Source organism: Cherax quadricarinatus, chromosome 16 (genome assembly GCF_038502225.1).
Source record: "Cherax quadricarinatus isolate ZL_2023a chromosome 16, ASM3850222v1, whole genome shotgun sequence".
Taxonomy (NCBI): domain Eukaryota; kingdom Metazoa; phylum Arthropoda; class Malacostraca; order Decapoda; family Parastacidae; genus Cherax; species Cherax quadricarinatus.
The window spans coordinates 36,713,789-36,736,350 of NC_091307.1; the positions used below are offsets into that span (position 1 = coordinate 36,713,789).

General features: G+C 45.2%; 1 protein-coding gene across 1 annotated transcript in view; it reads left to right on the forward strand.

Annotated features, from left to right (window-relative positions):
* The first annotated feature begins 3,894 nt into the window (after nucleotides 1-3,894).
* Nucleotides 3,895-22,562, forward strand: part of LOC128688801 (zwei Ig domain protein zig-8-like) — a 324,685-nt gene continuing 306,017 nt past the window's right edge. The window contains exon 1 of the mRNA XM_070085686.1: nucleotides 3,895-4,029. Within this exon, the coding sequence (XP_069941787.1) occupies nucleotides 3,901-4,029 (129 nt within the window). The 5' untranslated portion in view covers nucleotides 3,895-3,900. The remainder of the gene's footprint in view (nucleotides 4,030-22,562) is intronic.

The following is a 22,562-nucleotide window of genomic DNA, read 5'->3' on the forward strand; positions in this document are numbered from 1 at the left end:
TCTCCTACTATTAAAATATTCTTACCCTGATTAGCAGGGGAATCAGTGCTATCTTCAACCTCACTAACCACTGAAGTACACTCGTCCTGGAGAACAGAGAATCGATTTCCTACCTTCACATCTTCTCTGTTAACCCTCCTTATCTTCCTTCTTGCTGAACTGTGAACCACTTGCCACTTAAAGCGGCTGCCACTGTCACTGCTAGTAACCATTTCCTCCTTACCAGCTAAATCCTTCTCACACTCGCTCCCAAACTCCTCTAGGCGAAGCTTCCGCCTCCTATTTTCCTCCTGAAGAAGTAGAACCTCCTTCTTCAACACTTTAACCCGAGATTCTAAAACACTACAACAAGCCATGGTGCTTGGTAACACCCCACGCTAACTCCCAGAGCTTAGGACAGGTATGACCTCAAGTGACCACTGACCTCAGCGTACTGGACGAAAAGGCCAAGAAGTTAGTCAGTGATGCCGATCAAAGTGGTGTAGGAGGCTGAGCCAAGAGCTAAGTCTCGTTCTTCGCATTCACAACTCGGTGATCACAACTCGGTGTACTACTAGATAAGTACAGCTTGGTGAGTACTACTAGGTGAGTACAACTCTGTGTACTACTCGGTGAGTACAACTCTGTGTACTACTCGGTGAGTACAACTAGGCGAATACTATTAGGTGATTATAGCAAGGTGAGTACAACTCGGTGAGTACAACTGAGAACAACTAGCTGAGTACAACTCGATGAGTATAACTCGGTGAATGCAACTAGGTGAGTACAATTACGTGAGTACAAGTACATTAGTAAAATTAGACGAGTGCACACAGACGGCAATACAACTTCGGGAGATCCTTAATTGAAGCTGTGCCCCTGACGATTCACAGGATATTGCCACCTGATCTCACCTCTTATCTGACCCTTTCTCCCATACTTCCCTTCATGGAATCCTCTCTATATCACCCTCTCCTCTCTTTCTTTAACCCATTTCTTCTTCATCGTCCACTCTTTCAGCTCCCCTCTTTAAACCTACTTTTGCTTCCCTCTTTCTTCTCCACTCGAATCACTCATTCTATTTCAATTTCCGTCCTTATTCCCCTTCCATTCCTTCTCCATTCAGCCGTTCCAGATCAGAGTCAGCTTTTGCCATCCCCTCTCCTCTCTGTTCCATCACAATATTCAACTAATGCAATGCAAATATACTGCCCGGACACAAGGGAAGGTAATTTGGTGTTACACGAGTCGGGGCTAATGCTTGCGTCACCTACCAACTCATCAGCATTCTAACAACTAATCAGCACTCTAACAACTAATCAGCACTCTAACATGTAATCAGCACTCTAGCAACTAATCAGCATCAGTGAACGAGGGTAGCTAACACTCACTTGCCAGTGTCAAGCCTCTGAAGCATCACTGGCAGATGAGGATGTCCTTGCACTTAATTAGCATTCTGTGCGCTTATACATCTCTACGATGCGGATTCGACTCCAGGTATATTAAAAATCTGCTCTGGAAACACTGTCAGTATCAGTGCAGTTTGGATCTGATTACATATGTTTATAACATTGGCTCTGGAAACATTGTCAGCTTAAGTACCGTTTGGATTTGATCACAAGTGTTTATAGCTTCTGTTCCGAAAACACGGTCAAGTGTTTATAACATTTGTTTTCTAAAAATTGTCAGTACTGTTTGTGTTTGATCACAGGTATTTATAACATCATGAAGCATCGTCAGTATGTGATTATACATCTTCTGTCTTATTATAAAGAAGCGTTATGTTGGTGGATCCACCAGAATTGTTGCCTCTGCGCCACCCGGTCAACCAGAGAGCTCTGTCAGTAGCCCCTGATAATCTCTTCACTTTGTGTTTTCAGTATTTGAGAATATATTAAATGAGTGATGGTGAAAGTGTTTCCGTCAGCCTGAAAGGTGCTCCTCCCGTTCCAACGGATGAGTGTGGGACGCAACCTGTTAGACACATACACGGGAAAGACAGTTAACAGTTAACAGTAGACTTTGCAGTCTACATCGAGGGTATCCGCTGTGTATTAACTAAAATCTCTCTTCCTCCTCACTCACATAGGTCGTCTAAATATTCTCACAGTAGATCACTTTATTAGGAATATTCAGGCCGCAATATATTTTTTAATGTTGAAATTGGTATAAAATACCGAAACGCTGATGATGAGGACACATGTGCAGCAGTTGTGTATCTTTATTGTTGAAATGATTGGCACTACACAGTGGGTGTCTTCAGTCAAATACAGAGGCAGGAGACGTAGTAGTGAAATGAAGATGATGTAATCAGTCCATTAACCCTGGAGATATGAAGTGGTCAGTCCCTGAAGGACTCACCACTTCAGTTAGTGATTAAGTCATGTGTTTTAATCACTATTTTTCTATTGATTGGAACTGTGAAGTAAAGCATGAAAAGGCAGAATATTGTTACTGAAACAATACACAAATAACCCATGCACAGGAGACTGAGACTTATGGCGACGTTTCCATTCGTCTTGGACCATTAACTAGTCACGGTACAAGTCTGAACGAAACATCGTCATAAGATTGTCTCCCATGAGCGGGTTATTTGAATTAAATTATTTGAATTAAAGCTAGACACTGAAAAAACGATGGGTTTGCAATAGCAAAAAGATACTTATAAAACAATTTAATCAACTTTGTTAGTACACAAGTGTACAGACTCACGTGCGCTACCTAATTAGGAACATAAATTGCTAAAAAAAATCTAAAGCGGCCCGCATCCTGCAGTCAGGTGGGCCGCACTCGAGCCGTGGGCCGCACATCACCACCCCCTCCACTTAGCTGCCATATTTATAGATATAGCTGATAAAATCTTCACTCCAAATGTTAGCTCTATATTATATACGCTTACACTACCGCTTTTATCTTTCCAAAATATATAGCAAAAAATCCCCATAAATTCTAAAAAAAAAGGTCAACACGTAAAAAAAATTAATTAAAAATAATATAATTTTTATTACTGACACTCGCCTCTGCGGATATAATATGTATAATTACCAGTGTTAAAATTTCATGGTGTGAACACGACTGAACATAATTACGTGTCTGTAAACTGGTGAACAAATGAAATTATTTTAAAATGTTATGTTTAATATTTATTCAAGGGGAAAATTCATGTTCACCATGAACACGAATGAACATTATTCATCCCAGTGTCGGGAAATTTATGCATAATGAAGGAGTGAAATTAAAAATAATGGATTTTAAGCACATTTTTTTTCAACAAATAATTTAGAGCCAACACTCGAAATGAAGGAGAAATGTTGACGATGTTTCGTTCCATTGTGGACTATTATCATGGTGCGAGTGGCTCCAGAAACCTGCTTCACAGACCCAAACATTCCTGACCTTCGTCTAAGAGTTGTGACTTAGTTGTGAATTGTTCCTGTCTCGGTATTGTAACTTGGTAATGAATTGTTCCAGCCTCGGTATTGTGACCTAACTGTGCATTGTTCCAGCTATGATATTGCAAGTTGTGAGTAGTTCCAATTACGGTATTGTGACTTATTAGTGAATTGTTCCAGCCTACATATTGTGACTATGTTGTGCAGTGTTCCAGCCTCGGTATTGTGCTTTAGTTGTGAATTGTTCTAGTCACGGTATTGTTACATACTAAGTTGTAAGTTGTTCTAGCCATGGTATTGATCCAACTACGTTGTTGCTCCAGTTACAGTTCTGCTCTAGAGACGGTAACGTTCTAACCACGGTACTGTTCCAGTCACGTTATTGTTCCAGCCACTGTATTCTACCAGCAAAGCTATCGTTGCGGCCTCAGTACTGTTGCAGCCATGTTGTTGTACCAGTGACTGTAATGTTCCAACCATGGTAATGTGTAATGTGACTTTCTCTCTCCCTCCCCCAGGTGCTGCCCACATGACTCCAGAAGTGGGTACCCACTGCCCCACCTGCCCATACTTCCTGCCCACTCCAGCTGAAGTCACCACTCCTGAGGGAATCCCAGCCAACCTCACTTGCGGGGTGAGACTCCTCGCTGACAGAAAGGTCAGTCCAAGTCAAACCAGAGTTGTAGAACACTGGTGGTAGAAAATTAGTGGTAGAACACTGATGGTAGAGCACATTGGTGGTAGAACACACTGGTGGTAGAACACTGGTGGTAGAACACTGGTCGTAGAGCACTGGTGGTAAAACACAAAAGTGGAACAACACCGCTTGTACAACACTACAGGTACAACAACCCCTGCACAGTCCAGTATCACTGAATTATATTCAATCAATAAATTATACAACATGAGACATTATAGACGATAGTATTAGAATTATTTTTGTCATAAGGCAATAAATAACACAGTAATTTCACTGGAATAAATCTTTATTATTGGGCTCTACCAAATATACGAAGATAAAAAAACTGAGAAAATACGCTGTTAATTTCGTTTTAATTTTCCTTAACAAAAACGATAAATCTTGTTTAGGAATTATGTCGTATTATCTCGTATGAGAGTTTGGAACAAAGCAGTGGGTGCCAGAGGTGCGATCAGGATGTCGCTGCCAGCCGCACGATAAGTGGGAGCGTAGTGAATTTTGAACCTTTGACATTCAAGCTTGACATCCATGCTGGTCCAGGTGACGCACACACACACACACACACACACACACACACACACACACACACACACACACACACTCGATCGAAGACCAGGCAGAACTACAAAGGGATCTGGACAGGCTGCAGACCTGGTCCAGCAATTGGCTCCTGGAGTTCAATCCCACCAAGTGCAAAGTCATGAAGATTGGGGAAGGGCAAAGAAGACCGCAGACGGAGTACAGTCTAGGGGGCCAGAGACTACAAACCTCACTCAAGGAAAAAGATCTTGGGGTGAGTATAACACCAGGCACATCTCCTGAAGCGCACATCAACCAAATAACTGCTGCAGCATATGGGCGCCTGGCAAACCTCAGAACAGCATTCCGACATCTTAATAAGGAATCATTCAGGACCCTGTACACCGTGTACGTTAGGCCCACATTGGAGTATGCGGCACCAGTTTGGAACCCACACCTAGCCAAGCACGTGAAGAAACTAGAGAAAGTGCAAAGGTTTGCAACAAGACTAGTCCCAGAGCTAAGAGGTATGTCCTACGAGGAGAGGTTAAGGGAAATCAACCTGATGACACTGGAGGACAGAAAAGATAGGGGGGACATGATAACGACATACAAAATACTGAGAGGAATTGACAAGGTGGACAAAGACAGGATGTTCCAGAGATTGGACACAGTAACAAGGGGACACAGTTGGAAGCTGAAGACACAGATGAATCACAGGGATGTTAGGAAGTATTTCTTCAGCCACAGAGTAGTCAGTAAGTGGAATAGTTTGGGAAGCGATGTAGTGGAGGCAGGATCCATACATGGCTTTAAGCAGAGGTATGATAAAGCTCACGGCTCAGGGAGAGTGACCTAGTAGCGATCAGTGAAGAGGCGGGACCAGGAGCTCGGACTCGACCCCCGCAACCTCAACTAGGTGAGTACAACTAGGTGAGTACACACACACACACACTCAAAGGCAATGGGGCCAGATAACATCTCCCCATGGGTCCTGAGAGAGGGAGCAGAGGCGTTATGTGTACCCCTAACAACAATATTCAATACATCTATCGAAACAGGGAGATAGCCTGAGGCATGGAAGACATCAAATGTACTCCCAATCTTTAAAAAAAAGAGACAGACATGAAGCACTAAACTACAGACCAGTGTCACTGACATGTATAGTATGCAAGGTCATGGAGAAGATTATCAGAAGAAGATTGGTGGAACACCTAGAAAGGAATGATCTCATCAACAGCAGCAAAAATGGTTTCAGGGATGGTAAATCCTGTGTCACAAACCTACTGCAGTTCTATAACATGGTGACAGCAGTAAAACAAGAGAGAGAGGTGTGGGTGGATTGCATTTTCTAGGACTGCAAGAAGGCGTTTGACACAGTTCCACACAAGAGATTAGTGCAAAAACAGGAGGACCAGGCAGGGATAACAGGGAAGGCACTGCAATGGATCAGGGAATACTTGACAGGAAGACAGCAGCGAGTCATGGTACGTGGTAAGGTGTCAGAGTGGGCACCTGAGACCAGCGGGGTCCCACAGAGGTCAGTCATAGGACCAGTGCTGTTTCTGGTATTTGTGAACGACATGACAGAAGGAATAGACTCCGAGGTGTCCCTGTTTGCAGATGACGTGAAGTTGAAGAGAAGAATTCATTCGATCGAAGACCAGGCAGAACTACAAAGGGATCTGGACAGGCTGCAGACCTGGTCCAGCAATTGGCTCCTGGAGTTCAATCCCACTAAGTGCAAAGTCATGAAGATTGGGGAAGGGCAAAGAAGACCGCAGACGGAGTACAGTCTAGGGGGCCAGAGACTACAAACCTCACTCAAGAAAAAAGATCTTGGGGTGAGTATAACACCAGGCACATCTCCTGAAGCGCACATCAACCAAATAACGGCTGCAGCATATGGGCGCCTAGCAATCCTCAGAACAGCATTCCGACATCTTAATAAGGAATCGTTCCGGACCCTGTACACCGTGTACGTTAGGCCCATATTGGAGTATGCGGCACCAGTTTGGAACCCACACCTAGCCAAGCACGTAAAGAAACTAGAGAAAGTGCAAAGGTTTGCAACACGGCTAGTCCCAGAGCTAAGAGGTATGTCCTACGAGGAGAGGTTAAGGGAAATCAACCTGACGACACTGGAGGGCAGGAGAGATAGGAGGGACATGATGACGACATACAAAATACTGAGAGGAATTGACATTGTGGACAAAGACAGGATGTTCCAGAGATTGGACACAGTAACAAGGGGACACAGTTGAAAGTTGAAGACACAGATGAATCACAGGGATGTTAGGAAGTATTTCTTCAGCCACAGAGTAGTCAGTAAGTGGAATAGTTTGGGAAGCGATGTAGTGGAGGCAGGATCCATACATAGCTTTAAGCAGAGGTATGATAAAGCTCACGGCTCAGGGAGAGTGACCTAGTAGCGATCAGTGAAGAGGCGGGGCCAGGAGCTCGGACTCGACCCCCGCAACCTCAACTAGGTGAGTACAACTAGGTGAGTACACACACATGTGCACACACACACATGCACACACACACACACACACACAGACACACATTCACGCAGACGTGGGTGCACAAGGCTCCAAGACCCTTAGTGTTTTTAAGGTGTGCAGTAGCTGCTAGCAGTAATCAGTGGCAGTGACAACGTCAGTGAACAATACTACGAGTGATAACTAAAGTTATTAGTTAAAAAAAAGTCTAGAGGGAGCCTGAAATCATTATTATTTCAAAGTGCCAAACCGTTATTGGCCTAGTAAGCACCTGTTGCTACACAGATTCAAATATACAAAGATCAAAGTGAGTGTAGAAGCGGGTGTTCAAGAATTACGAGAGATTGGTTAACAAGTGAAATGTGGGGAACCATAGAGTGAGAGTGAAAAAGTTAATAAGCAAAAGGAGAAAGGAAAAAAATATATATAATAAGGGAAAGTGGCATGAGTAGGCCTATCATAAGTGAAAAGTGAAATCACTTGAGGAATGCGGGATGTAAGAGCATATAGTTATAAACGTCACAGGTGAAGGATTTTCAAAATAGTGATAGAAGGCATATGTACGACGACTGCGTCATCAGCATCTGCCAACCTGTCACCGCACCACTGCCAGCACAAGTATTGCTCACCTATTGTGGTTGCATGTTGTCGGGTTCTGGATTCTGGTCTTACATCACTGTTAGATACTGGTCACTCATTCCTGCAAGCTATTACCAGAATTAGAGTAGAGACAGCATAGGTAGGGTGAAGATAGGGGTGACGAGAGTGTGAGGAGGAGAGCAGCCTAGCGAGGGGTAACGTCAGACACTCCTAGAAGCTGAGACAAGCTAAATTTTACAACCTAGTTACTTTCTGTGTTTTATAAGGAGAATTGATAAGTGTTAGAATTACTATTGGTAGTTTTAGAATTACTGGTATTACTACTGGTATTTATTAGCAGTATGAATACTTAGAAGTGGGGGCACACACATACACACACACACACACACACACACACACATACACACACACACACACACACACACACACACACACACACACACACACACACACACACACACACACACACACACATAGCAGCGAAAGCCAAATCTGACCCGAAACTGTTGTACAGCCACATCAGGAGGAAAACAACAGTCAAGGACCAGGTAATCAGGCTAAGGAAGGAAGGAGGAGAGACAACAAGAAATGACCGTGAAGTATGTGAAGAACTCAACAAGAGATTCAAAGCAGTGTTTACAGAGGAGACAGAAGGGACTCCAGAAAGACGGAGAGGTGGGGCACACCACCAAGTGCTGTACACAGTGCACACAACCGAGGAAGAAGTGAAGAGGCTTCTGAGTGAGCTAGATACCTCAAAGGCAATGGGGCCAGATAACATCTCCCCATGGGTATTGAGAGAGGGAGCAGAGGCACTATGCGTACCCCTAACAACAATATTCAATACATCTATCGAAACAGGGAGATTGCCTGAGGCATGGAAGACAGCAAATGTAGACCCAATCTTTAAAAAAAGAGACAGACATGAAGCATTAAACTACAGACCAGTGTCACTGACATGTATAGTATGCAAAATCATGGAGAAGATTATCAGGAGAAGAGTGGTGGAACACCTAGAAAGGAATGATCTCATCAACAGCAGCCAACATGGTTTCAGGGATGGGAAATCCTGTGTCACAAACCTACTGGAGTTCTATGACATGGTGACAGCAGTAAGACAAGAGAGAGAGGGGTGGGTGGGTTGCATTTTCTTGGACTGGAAGAAGGCGTTTGACACAGTTCCACACAAGAGATTGGTGCAAAAACTGGAGGACCAAGCAGGGATAACAGGGAAGGCACTACAATGGATCAGGGAATACTTGTCAGGAAGACAGCAGCGAGTCATGGTACGTGGCGAGGTGTCAGAGTGGGCACCTGTGACCAGCGGGGTCCCGCAGGGGTCAGTCCTAGAACCAGTGCTGTTTCTGGTATTTGTGAACGACATGACGGAAGGAATAGACTCTGAGGTGTCCCTGTTTGCAGATGACGTGAAGTTGATGAGAAGAATTCACTCGATCGAAGACCAGGCAGAACTACAAAGGGATCTGGACAGGCTGCAGACCTGGTCCAGCAATTGGCTCCGGGAGTTCAATCCCACCAAGTGCAAAGTCATGAAGATTGGGGAAGGGCAAAGAAGGCCGCAGACGGAGTACAGTCTAGGGGGCCAGAGACTACAAACCTCACTCAAGGAAAAAGATCTTGGGGTGAGTATAACACCAGGCACATCTCCTGAAGCGAACATCAACCAAATAACTGCTGCAGCATATGGGCGCCTAGCAAACCTCAGAACAGCATTCCGACATCTTAATAAGGAATCATTCAGGACCCTGTACACCGTGTATGTTAGGCCCATATTGGAGTATGCGGCACCAGTTTGGAACCCACACCTAGCCAAGCACGTGAAGAAACTAGAGAAAGTGCAAAGGTTTGCAACAAGACTAGTCCCAGAGCTAAGAGGTATGTCCTACGAGGAGAGGTTAAGGGAAATCAACCTGACGACACTGGAGGACAGGAGAGATAGGGGGGACATGATAACGACATACAAAATACTGAGAGGAATTGACAAGGTGGACAAAGACAGGATGTTCCAGAGATTGGACACAGTAACAAGGGGACACAGTTGGAAGCTGAAGACACAGATGAATCACAGGGATGTTAGGAAGTATTTCTTCAGCCACAGAGTAGTCAGTAAGTGGAATAGTTTGGGAAGCGATGTAGTGGAGGCAGGATCCATACATAGCTTTAAGCAGAGGTATGATAAAGCTCATGGCTCAGGGAGAGTGACCTAGTAGCGATCAGTGAAGAGGCGGGGCCAGGAGCTCGGACTCGACCCCCGCAACCTCAACTAGGTGAGTACAACTAGGTGAGTACACACACACACACACACACACACACACACACAGGAACATGCAGTCAGGCACTTGTAAAAGCTGTAGTACACACGCACACACACACACATACACAGGATTTCACACCTTCCTGTTAACTGGCCTGAAATCCCCTCCCTCTAACATGCCACTATCCACCCTTCTCTTTCTCTCTCTCTCAATACCATTTATCTCTACCTCTCTCTACCTATCTCTCTACCTATCTCTCTCTACCTATCTCTCTCACTACCTTTCTCTCTCTCTACCTATCTCTCTCTACCTATCTCTCTCTACCTATCCCTCTCTTTGCCTATCACTCTTCCCTCTCCCATCTCTCCCCTCTAACATATCTCCCTTCTAACATCTCTTCCCTCTAACACCTCCTCCCTCTAACATCTCTCCCCCTCTCATTATCTCTCCCCTCTCCCATTTCCCATCTCTCTCCCCCTATCCTCTCTATCCCCTCTCTCTCTTCCACCTCCCCCTATCTCCTCCTTCTCCCATGTCTCTCCCCCTTTCTCTCCCCTCTCTTTGCCCCCTCTCTCTGCCCTCTCCCCCTTCTCCCCTCTCTCCCCCCTATCCTCTCTCTCCCCCTATCCTCTCTCTTCCCTCTCTCTCTTCCATCCCCCCTCTCTCCCCCTATCCCCTCTCTCTCCCCTTTCTTCCATCTCTCCCCTCTCTCACCTTCTCCCATGTCTCTCCCCCTGTCTCTCCCCTCTCTTTGCCCTCTCTCTCTCTCTCTCTCTCTCTCTCTCTCTCTCTCTCTCTCTCTCTCTCTCTCTCTCTCTCTCTCTCTCTCTCTCTCTCTCGCTCGCTCTCTCTCTCCTCCCTTTTCCCTTCTCACTCTCCCCCTCCTACCTTTCCCTTCTCTCTCTTACTCTCTCTCTCTCCCCTTTTCCCTTCTCACTCTCTCTTTCTCTCTCTCACTCTTTTCTCTTTCAAAAAAAGGAAAAAAAATGGTGGGGACTCAAAGAACCAGGGATCAGATGAGAATGGTTCTGGTAGGGAGGAGTGGATGGAGGAGCAGTGGAAAAGGATGGAACAAGAGTGGGAGAGAAAATTAGGAGAGTTTTCTGAAAAAATGGAGACAGCTTTTTGTGAAATTAGAGAATAGGTTTGAGAAGGAGAAGAAGAATTGGGAGGCACAAGTCGAAACTGCAGTAACCAGGATAAGGGTCCTAGAAGATGAGGTAAAAAGGCTGAAGCAAGTTTCAGGGGCATTGACCAGAGAAGACACAGCATATGAAACTGAGAGGCCGAACAGGAAGGAAGGAGATATGAATTATGCTAAGGTCATATCAACCTGCCAAGAAGGGCCAAGAAGTGAAAGGGAAGAGCAGCTGTGTGCAGGTGGAGAGGGTGATAGGTCAAATGCAGAAGCACAACCATGCTACCAAGAGCCACTGGAAAAAACAAGGGAGAAAATGACCATGTACAGACAGGAACCAGAGTCACAGAGGGTGAGGCAATGGGAGGAGGAAAGGGCAAAATCAGTGTTTATCCATGGGCTTCAGGAGAGAGAGGAAAGGACACACACTGAAAGATGACAGGCAGAAAGAAAGAAAACTGAGAACATCATCATGGAAATAGATGAAGAAGACATGGATGAGATTGTAAATTTTCAGAGAATAGGGGGGTACTTGATGGGGAGAAAATGACAGATCAAGCTGATTCTCAGGACAGAAACAGTGTGGAACAGGATCCTCCAAAAGAAACCACGGTTGAAATCCTCAAAAGAGTACAAGAGGGTGTTCCTAGACAGAGACAGAACACAAACAGAACGACAGCAGCTGAGGGAGAGGACAAAAAAAGCGAAAGGAGCTAGGAAAGGAGACAAGGATGCAACCAGCAGAGGTCAATCAGAGCAGAACAAAGCAGCAAGGGCAAGTGCACACAGAACTATCCTCAGAACACCATCCCAACACAAACTACAATCCACACTCATAGCTTCCACCCAACACCCAGCTATAGAATCCCACAGTATGCTACCAGATCTCCCACCCATCACAGGCCCCTCAAACCACAGTATTGGAAAGGAAACTGAAGGTATGGTACACAAACGCTGATGGAATAATAAGTGGGACGAGTGGCACGAAAGAGTCAAAGAGGCATCACCGGACATCATAGCTCTCAAAGAAACCAAGCTAACAGGTATGATAACAGATGCCATCTTTTCAATGGGATACCAGATCCTGAGGAAAGACAGAGGGAACAGGGGAGGGTGGAGGGGTGGCACTGCTGATCAAAAACCGATGGAATTTTGATGAGCTGGAGAGAGGAGACAGCGGAGAAGCAAGTGATTACATAGCGGGAACACTTCACTCTGGACGTCACAAGGTGGTAATTACAGTGAAGTATAACCCACCACAGAACAGCAGGAGGCCAAGGCAAGAGTATGACGAGAGCAATAGAGCGATGGTTGACACACTGGCTGCAGTCGCCAGAAGAGCTCATGCATGCAGGGCAAAGCTCTTGATCATGGGTGACTTTAACCACAATGAGATTGATTGGGAGAACTTGGAGCCACATGGGGGCCAAGACACATGGAGGGCTAAGATGATGGAGGTGGTACTGGAAAACTTTATGTACCAACTCGCAAGGGACACTACAAGAGAGAGAGGAGAAGATGAACCAGCAAGACTGGACCTAGTATTCACCTTGAGTAGTGCAGATATTGAGGACATCACATATGAAAGACCCCTTGGGGCCAGCGATCATGTGGTTTTAAGCTTCGAATACACAGTAGGGCTACAAATGGAGGGGGAAGCAGGAAGGCCAGGACGAATAAAGCGAAACTACAAGAAAGGGGACTACACGGGTATGAGGAACTTCTTGAATGGGGTTCAGTAGGACAGAGAACTGGCAGGGAAGCCAGTTAATGAGATGATGAAATATGTAGCAACAATGTGCAAGGAGGCTGAGGAGAGGTTTGTACCCAAGGGTAACAGGATTAATGAAAAAGCCATGATGAGCCCATGGTTCACCCAAAGGTGCAGGGAGGCAAAAACCAAGTGTGCTAGGGAATGGAAGAAATATAGAAGGCAAAGGACCCAGGAGAATAAGGAGAGCAGTCGTAGAGCCAGAAATGAATATGCACAGATAAGAAGGGAGGCCCAACGACAATATGAAAACGACATAGCAGCAAAAGCCAAATCTGACTCGAAGCTGTTATACAGCCACATCAGGAGGAAAACAACAGTCAAGGACCAAGTAATCAGGCTAAGGAAGGAAGGAGGAGAGACAACAAGAAATGACTGTGAAGTATGTGAGGAACTCAACAAGAGATTCAAAGAAGTGTTCACAGAGGAGACAGAAGGGGCTCCAGAAAGACGGAGAGGTGGGGCACACCACCAAGTGCTGCATACAGTACATACAACCTAGGAAGAAGTGAAGAGGCTTCTGAGTGAGCTAGATACCACAAAGGCAATGGGGAGATTGCCTGAGGCATGGAAGACAGCAAATGTAGTCCCAATCTTTAAAAAAGGAGACAGACATGAAGCACTAAACTACAGACCAGTGTCACTGACGTGTATAGTATGCAAAGTCATGGAGAATGATATCAGGAGAAGAGTGGTGGAACACCTAGAAAGGAATGATCTCATCAACAGCAGCCAACATGGTTTCAGGGATGGGAAATCCTGTGTCACAAACCTACTGGAGTTCTATGACATGGTGACAGCAGTAAGACAAGAGAGAGAGAGGTGGGTGGATTGCATTTTCTTGGACTGCAAGAAGGCGTTTGACACAGTTCCACACAAGAGATTAGTGCAAAAACTGGAGGACCAAGCAGGGATAGCAGAGAAGGCACTACAATGGATCAGGGAATACTTGTCAGGAAGACAGCAGCGAGTCATGGTACGTGGCGAGGTGTCAGAGTGGGCACCTGTGGCCACCGGGGTCCCACAGGGGTCAGTCCTAGGACCAGTACTGTTTCTGGTATTTGTGAACGACATGACGGAAGGAATAGACTCCGAGGTGTCTCTGTTTGCAGATCACATGAAGTTGATGAGAAGAATTCAATCAGACGAGGACCAGGCAGAACTACAAAGGGATCTGGACAGGCTGCAGACCTGGTCCAGCAATTGGCTCCTGGAGTTCAACCGCATCAAGTGCAAAGTCATGAAGATTGGGGAAGGGCAAAGAAGACCGCAGACGGAGTACAATCTAGGGCACCAGAGACTACAAACCTCACTCAAGGAAAAAGATCTTGGGGTGAGTATAACACCAGGCACATCTCCTGAAGCGCACATCAACCAAATAACTGTTGCAGCATATGGGCGCCTGGCAAACCTCAGAACAGCATTCCGACATCTTAATAAGGAATCGTTCAGGACCCTGTACACCGTGTACGTTAGGCCCATATTGGAGCATGCGGCACCAGTTTGGAACCCACACCTAGCCAAGCACGTAAAGAAACTAGAGAAAGCGCAAAGGTTTGCAACAAGACTAGTTCCAGAGCTAAGAGGTATGTCCTACGAGGAGAGATTAAGGAAAATTAACCTGACGACACTGGAGGACAGGAAAGATAGGGGGGACGTGATAACGACATACACAATACTGAGAGGAATTGACAAGGTGGATACAGACAGGATGTTCTAGAGATGGGACACAGCAATAAGGGGACACAGTTGGAAGTTGAAGACACAGATGAATCACAGGGATGTTAGTAAGTATTTCTTCAGCCACAGAGTAGTCAGGAAGTGGAATAGTTTGGGAAGCGATGTAGTGGAGGCAGGATCCATACATAGCTTTAAGCAGAGGTATGATAAAACTCACGGTTCAAGGAGAGTGATCTAGTAGCGACCAATGAAGAGGCGGGGCCAGGAGCTTGGACTTGACCCCTGCAACTTCAACTAGGTGAGTACAATTAGGTGAGTACACATGCACACACACGCACACTCACACACACAGGTCCTGTCAAACCCACTTGGGGACAAAACAAAGACAGGGAGCACACTAGGACAGAATGAGAGGTTGGAAGACATAAAAGGAACTAGGACATGTGCAGGGACCTTACCAGACACTTGTGGGGGCCAGGAACAGGTGAGCAGGAAGGACAAACCAATGAGCATACGGGCCATAGCTAGGGAAGGGACTGAAGAAAGGAACACTTCACGGGAAGGAACTAAAACACCTCAGAGGATGCAATGGGAGTCATAGTGGGAGGTGGAAAGGGAGAGATCAGTTTTTGTCTATGGGCTAGACGAAGTTAAAGGGGAAACTTATAATGAAAGAAAGCAGGAGGAGAAAAAAGTGATTGAAGGTATCACGAAGGTGATAGGCGAGGGAGACATGCATGCAAAGAGTACGTAACCTTTATTCGGCGCATGTACACACCCTCATTTACAGGCTATCTCCCCCAACCAGCGAACCAGGTTGCTAAGAGTTGATGATGGGGCCCCGTCGTTCAACTAGTGACCAGGTTCTAGCCAATAAGAAGATGGTTTTGGCAATCGCAGAGGTTATGTGGGTACCGCTCTCCTGTCTGCCCTTGTCATTCCCATTCTAGAGCTGGTTGAAGCACGGTCTGCTATCTTGTGGCTTCTATTTCTGCTTTGCTTACCGTGGAGTGCACTATACTTATCACTGTACATAGTGTACATATTGCTGTTATAAATTGGTGAAGGATAATATAAGTCTAAACTTTTTCTACTGTGTTTATTTGCTCCCATTACACCCGGGGTAACAGGCCATTTGGAATCCTGGGTTGTAATATGGGTAGCCTGTCCGAGAGCTGGAGCTGGACTTAGAGAAACGGTTGAGCTTAAGGTGAAGCTCGTAGCAGGAACATTGTGCAGCTTGCTGTCTGGCATTGCTTTACAAATTTTGCGTGTCAGTTGTTACTAGCCTGTTCGGTGTGGAGAATTTTGCAGTCAGCTTTGCTTGTATGCGTATTCTGCAATCGTATTGTGCATAGCTAAGCGTGTTCTGCAAAATAACGTGTTACGTTGGGGTATTCTGCAATCGTACTGTGCATAGCGAATAACTTATGCCACCTAGACGAGTCAGACGTCTGGTGTCGGCATATACTTTGCATAACCTACCTAAATTGTCCCTATAAATTGTCCCTACAGCGTTGTTGGCAAATTGCTCGTTCCATTGGCATTACATACAAACGCACTCTCACAGCTGCGCAACTGCGTTCACTGATTGGTGACAAACTTATAGAAGAAGAGATGGCACATCAGACTCCTCCCTCTACGGGAGCTGGGGCAAAAACTCCTATGTTCTCGCAGGAGGAAGATGATACACCTACGGAACAAAATGGTCAGTATAGTGCAGCTGGGTTGTCTCAGGGTGAATCAGCGTCGTTGGCACTTGAGCTGGCAAAAATCAATCTTGAGCAAACTAGGGAACAGAGAGCATTCGCAAGGGAAGAATTTGATAGGGAAAGAGAAAGGAGGCAGTTTTCGCATTCTGTAAATAATTTTAGTTTACAGAAAGCAGTACAGTTTGTTCCCCTCTTCAATGAGGCCGAACCAGAGCAATTTTTCGAAAGCCTCGAAAATCAGGCTCGAGCCTTGAGGTGGCCGGAACAGCATTGGGCATCGTTGGTTCATACAGCATTATTGGGTAAGGCACAAGAATTCACGTCAGTATTAAATGATGTTGAATTTTCTGATTATCAAGTAGTGAAGACCACAGTGTTGGGAGCATATACGTGTATCCCAGCCAAATACCGCAAGAGTTTCAAATTGGGCAGACGACAGCTTGGTCAATCCCTAGTCGACTTTGTGAGACAGCAAACCAAAGCTTTTACCAGCTGGTATAAAGCAAGTGGTGTCTCTACCTTTGAGGAGCTGGTGCAGCTTATTCTGATTGATAACCTGCTGGAGTCTGTGGGACCAGAGGTTCGAGTCTTTCTGCAGGATCGTGACTTAACCACTGCATTGGAGGCAGCCAGGTTGGCTGATACCTTCGAAACTAACCGCTCCTTGTCCGAGCGGTCCCGTCTCTCTTTTCAACAGCCTGGCATCAGCAGAGATCGTCAACCTTGGAGAATGAAGTGCCAGCCGGAGGGAGAACGTCTACGTCAGCCAACTAAGCCACCTGGTGAGCCACGCTTCTCAACATATGGTCCACCTGCGGAGAGGCAAACTACTCATGGTGCATCTCGACAACAGTATCCAGAGAGACACCAGCCAGAACGACACCATTTGCAACGTCAACAGGGAGTAAAGGGCAAGCCTGTCGTCTGCTTCAGGTGCAATAAAGTAGGTCACATCAGTTCCAACTGCCCCCATAAACCCCAACCTATTGGGAAAATCTCTAATATCCCTAGTAACATGTCCCCTAGAGAAGTAGAAAAAGGTATGGCCCCTTATTATTGCAAAAGTCTTATTTCCCTTCAGGAAAACTCAGAAACAACTAAGGTAAAGACCTTTAGAGATACTGGAGCATATTGCTCACTTGTAAGAGAGGGAATATTACCCCTTTCAGAGAATACTTCTTTGAATTCCTCCGTTTTATTGGAAGCATATGGAGGAGCTATATATTCTGTTCCTTTGCATAAAATTTATGTACAGTGCAAATATTACACTGGGTACTTGACTGTAGGTGTCTCAAAAGGATTCCCCATGAAAGATGCAGTGTTATAACTGGGTAATAACATTACTACTGTTAGTTCGTGTCCTGAACCTATAATGATTAATTCTTCTCCGGTGTTAGCCATAACTCGGGCAACATTCCAAGGGTTGTCTAGAGAGAATGTTGACCTATCCTTGGACGACTCCGATCTCGGAATAGCCACATTGTTTTACGAGGAAAACTGGCCAGAGCCTCGTAGATCAAGTGAACAGACCCCGATCAAGCCTTCCTATTCCCAGGTTGCAGGATTGCCAGATGTCTCTGTTTCCATGCCCGAGGGACTGTCCTTCCGGGAGGAACAACGAAAGGACCCTTCTTTAAAATTCGCTTTTGAGGCAGCCATGGGTAAATCCTCTTTGGGTCATCCGGTCAAGTATGAAGTTAAAAACGATTATTTGATCTGCACTGAGACTGGTAAGGAGATAGAGGGCCGGCAATTGTATGACAGGTTAGTGGTTCCAACGAAGTATAGACCTCAAATATTAAATAAAGCTCATAATACGTCATTAGGAGGTCACTTAGGAATTACAAAAACCTTGTATAGAATCACAAAAGAATTTTATTGGCCAAAATTAAAGAAAGATGTGAAGAATCATATTAGGTGTTGCCGAAAATGTCAGCAAGTTGGAAAACCTGGACATTCCATTAAACCTGCACCTCTCCAACCTATACCTGCTGATGGAGAACCTTTTGCAGATTTAATTATAGATTGTGTAGGTCCACTACCTAGGTCAAAATCTGGAAATCAGTATTTATTTACGATTATGGATAAAGTAACCAGATATCCTGAAGCAATTCCCATGCGTAGTATTAATACTAAAGCTATTCTCAAAGCTTTAACAAAATTCATTTCTTGTTTTGGCATTCCTAAAACTATTCAAAGTGATCAAGGTACTAACTTCACTGCCAAAGCATTTAGGGAAGTATTAACTAGGTTAGGGATAATCCACAACTTATCCACTGCCTATCATCCTCAGTCCCAAGGCGCCTTGGAAAGATTCCACCAGACATTAAAAACAATGATGAGAACTTTTTGCATGCACTTCCCTACAGACTGGGATGAATCACTACCTTTGTTGCTGTTCTCAGTACGAGAAACGGTGCAAGAGTCTACAGGGTATAGTCCTTTTGAGCTGATCTTTGGGCACAATGTACGAGGTCCTCTTCGGGTGCTCAAAGAAGGATGGATGGGAGAAGACGTTAGTTCAACACTCTACAATCCGTCTTCAAGGTTGCAGGTGGCACGTCAGTTAGCCAAGGCTAACCTAAAGACAGCTCAAAGGAAGATGAAACAGAGGTATGACAGAAGTGCACAATTCCGCTCCTTCCATCCAGGAGACAAGGTGTTGGTGCAGGAACCTATACCTGGCCACACCTTGAAAGCTAGATTTACGGGACCTATGCAGATTGTAAGTAGATTATCTGATGTAAATTATGTGGTAGCTCCCATTGATAAGACCTCAAAAACTAAAACTTACCACATTAATCAATTAAAATACTTCCGTACACCAGATAAAGTCCCAGTAATGACTATGTCCTCTACCTCTGAGGACAACTCTGACTCTTTGCACTCTATCTCTGAAATTAATATTAAACTTTCAAATTCTGTCCTCCTCAAGGATCCTAGCCCTTTAATGGAGAGATTATCTGAAACGCAAGCAACAAATTTAACTGAGCTTCTACAGTCATATCCTAATATTTTTTTCGGATGTGCCGAAAAAATGTACGTTAGGTTACCATGATGTAGATGTGGGAGACTCTAAACCAACTAAACTCTCCCCCTACAGAGCTAATCCTGAAAAGCAAAGGCTACTTCAGCAGGAAGTAGAATTTTTGTTAAAGCATGGTTTAGTGGAGGAGTCATCTAGTCCATGGGCTTCACCGTGCATCCTTGTGAAGAAGGCTGATGGAGGGTTTCGTATGTGTACAGACTACCGTAAAGTGAACGAGGTCACAATTACAGATGCTTACCCTCTTCCTCGTCTGGATGACGTAATTGACTTTGTGGGTAAGGCTACTTTTGTGTCCAAATTAGATCTCCTCAAAGGCTACTATCAGGTACCTTTGACAGATAAGGCGAAGGAAATCTCTGCCTTCGTAATTCCAGGAGGTCAATACACAGTTACACCCTTCGGAATGAAAAATTCCCCCTCTTCATTCCAGAAACTTATCCATCAGGCTATTAAAGGACTTGAAGGCACGGCAGCGTACCTAGATGATATTGTTGTGGTGTCTGATACTTGGGATCAACACCTACTTAGACTTAAGGCTCTGTTTGAGACCTTTAAGAGTTCCCATTTAACAGTTAATTTATCTAAATCTTCCTTTGGCCAGGCCACTGTCACTTTTCTAGGCCATGAAGTAGGTAGTGGTAAAGTTGCACCTAAACTTGCTAAAGTTCTTTCTATTAAAGATTATCCAGTTCCTCATGATAGGAAATCTCTTCAATGTTTCCTAGGCATGATAGGATTTTACAGAAGATTCTGTAAGAATTTCTCAGATATTGTAGCCCCTCTTACCTCTCTTACCAGTCATAAAGTTCCCTTTAATTGGACGTCAGACTGTAACACTGCTTTTAATAAAGCAAAAAGATTATTGTGTACTGCACCCATTCTCTTGTCTCCAGACTTCTCCAAACCTTTTTCATTACAGGTTGATGCTTGTGAGTCTGGGGTTGGGGCAGTACTATTACAAATCGGGAACAAGGAGTTGCAGCCTGTAGCATACTTTATAGCAAAGTTCCTGCCGCATCAGAGGGCTTATTCTACCATTGAAAAAGAAGCCCTCGCGCTGGTACTGGCTTTGGAGCATTTCGATGTTTATGTGGGCCAGACATCGCAGGTGGTCAGTCTACAGTGATCACAATCCTCTAGTATATCTCCAAGCCATGAAGAACCACAACACAAGGCTTATGCGATGGACGCTAAGGCTGCAACCCTATAATCTGTCTATTAAATATATTGCCGGCAAAGAAAATATGTTGGCAGACTCTTTATCTAGAGTATAATATATTATTTAGGTTAGGATGTTATTTGTGGTAACCCCTTTTCATGCTCTTTTTTTTTATCCCCTGGTGTGGGGTTTTTTTTTTAGTGAGGGGATGCGGGCTACCGTCCGCCTGTATCTTGGACCTATGCTAGCCTGTCTGACTGCTGTCTCACTCTAAGTTTAGAGTTTGGCTTTTGGTCACGAGAAAAGCTGAGCTCTATCAAAGAGTTGGATGGTGGAGAGGAAAGGCGGTCCCATTATTTTGTGCCATGGCGGCACGGTTACCACTGGGAGGTGGCAGCCTAATCCTGAGCCTTCTCGGGGTGGGGGTGTGGCATGCAAAGAGTACGTAACCTTTATTCGGCGCATGTACACACCCTCATTTACAGGCTATCTCCCCCAACCAGCGAACCAGGTTGCTAAGAGTTGATGATGGGGCCCCGTCGTTCAACTAGTGACCAGGTTCTAGCCAATAAGAAGATGGTTTTGGCAGTCGCAGAGGTTATGTGGGTACCGCTCTCCTGTCTGCCCTTGTCATTCCCATTCTAGAGCTGGTTGAAGCACGGTCTGCTATCTTGTGGGTTCTATTTCTGCTTTGCTTACCGTGGAGTGCACTATACTTATCACTGTACATAGTGTACATATTGCTGTTATAAATTGGTGAAGGATAATATAAGTCTAAACTTTTTCTACTGTGTTTATTTGCTCCCATTACACCCGGGGTAACAGGCCATTTGGAATCCTGGGTTGTAATAACCCAGGTGGCAAATTTTCGGAGAATCGGGTGGTTCACAAAGAAAAGGAATCGGCCTCTCAAAGTAATTTTCAAGGCAGAATCAACCCGAACCATGATCCTGCAGGAGAAAGCACTGCTGAGAGGCAAACAGGAGTTCATGAGTGTGTACCTCGATCGAGACAGAACACAGGAGGAAAGGATGATACTGAAAGAGAGAGTGCAAAAACGAAAGGAGGAATGGGAGGAAATGAAAAAGGAGAGCAGAATAACCCAGGAACAGGTGGACGGACAAGCACACCCCCAGAAACACCTGCAGAAGGACTCCAGCCACGACACCCCCAAGGCAACTGAACAATCCAAACCAACCATCACACACCGATCCCTCTGTTCCCACCCCCCGCACCACAGTTACAGTATTAGAACAGAAGTTGAAGGTTTGGTACACAAATTCGGATGGATTAACGAATAAACATAAGGAATGTCAAGAAAGAATCAATGAGAAGTCCCCAGACATCATAGCAGTTACAGAAACAAAACTAACGGAGACAATAACAGATGCAATCTTCCCACCAGGATACCAGATCATGAGGAAAGATAGAAGGGGCAGAGGGGGAGGAGGGGTTGCACTGCTCGTAAAAAACAGATGGAAATTCGAGAAAATAGGAAGCATAGACGAGACGGGATAAAGAGGCTACAGTCTGGGGAGCACAAGGTGGTCATTGCAGTGATGTATAATCCACCACAGAACTGCAGGAGGCCAAGAGAGGAATATGAAGAGAGCAACAGAGCAATGGTGGACACGCTTGCTGAGGTGGCAAGAAGAGCTCACTCCAGCAGAGCAAAGTTGCTGGTTATGGGGGATTTCAACCACAGGGAGATTGACTTGGAAACCTGGAGCCACATAGACAGCCAAGATGTTGGATGTGGTGCTGGAAAATCTCATGCACCAACATGTTAGGAACACTACCAGAGTGAGAGGGGAGGATGAACCAGCAAGATAGGACCTTGTGTTCACCCTGGGAAGTTCAGACATTGAGGACATCACATATGAGAGTCCCCTAGGAGCTAGTGACCACGTGGTTCTGTGCTTTGAATACATAGTAGAGTTGCAAGTGGAGAGAGTAACAGGAGTTGAATGGGAAAAGCATGACTATAAAAGAGGGGACTACATAGGGTTGAGGAACTTCCTGCAGGAGGCTCCGTGGGACAGAGAACTGGCAGGAAAGCAAGTAAACGAAATGATGAAATATGTAA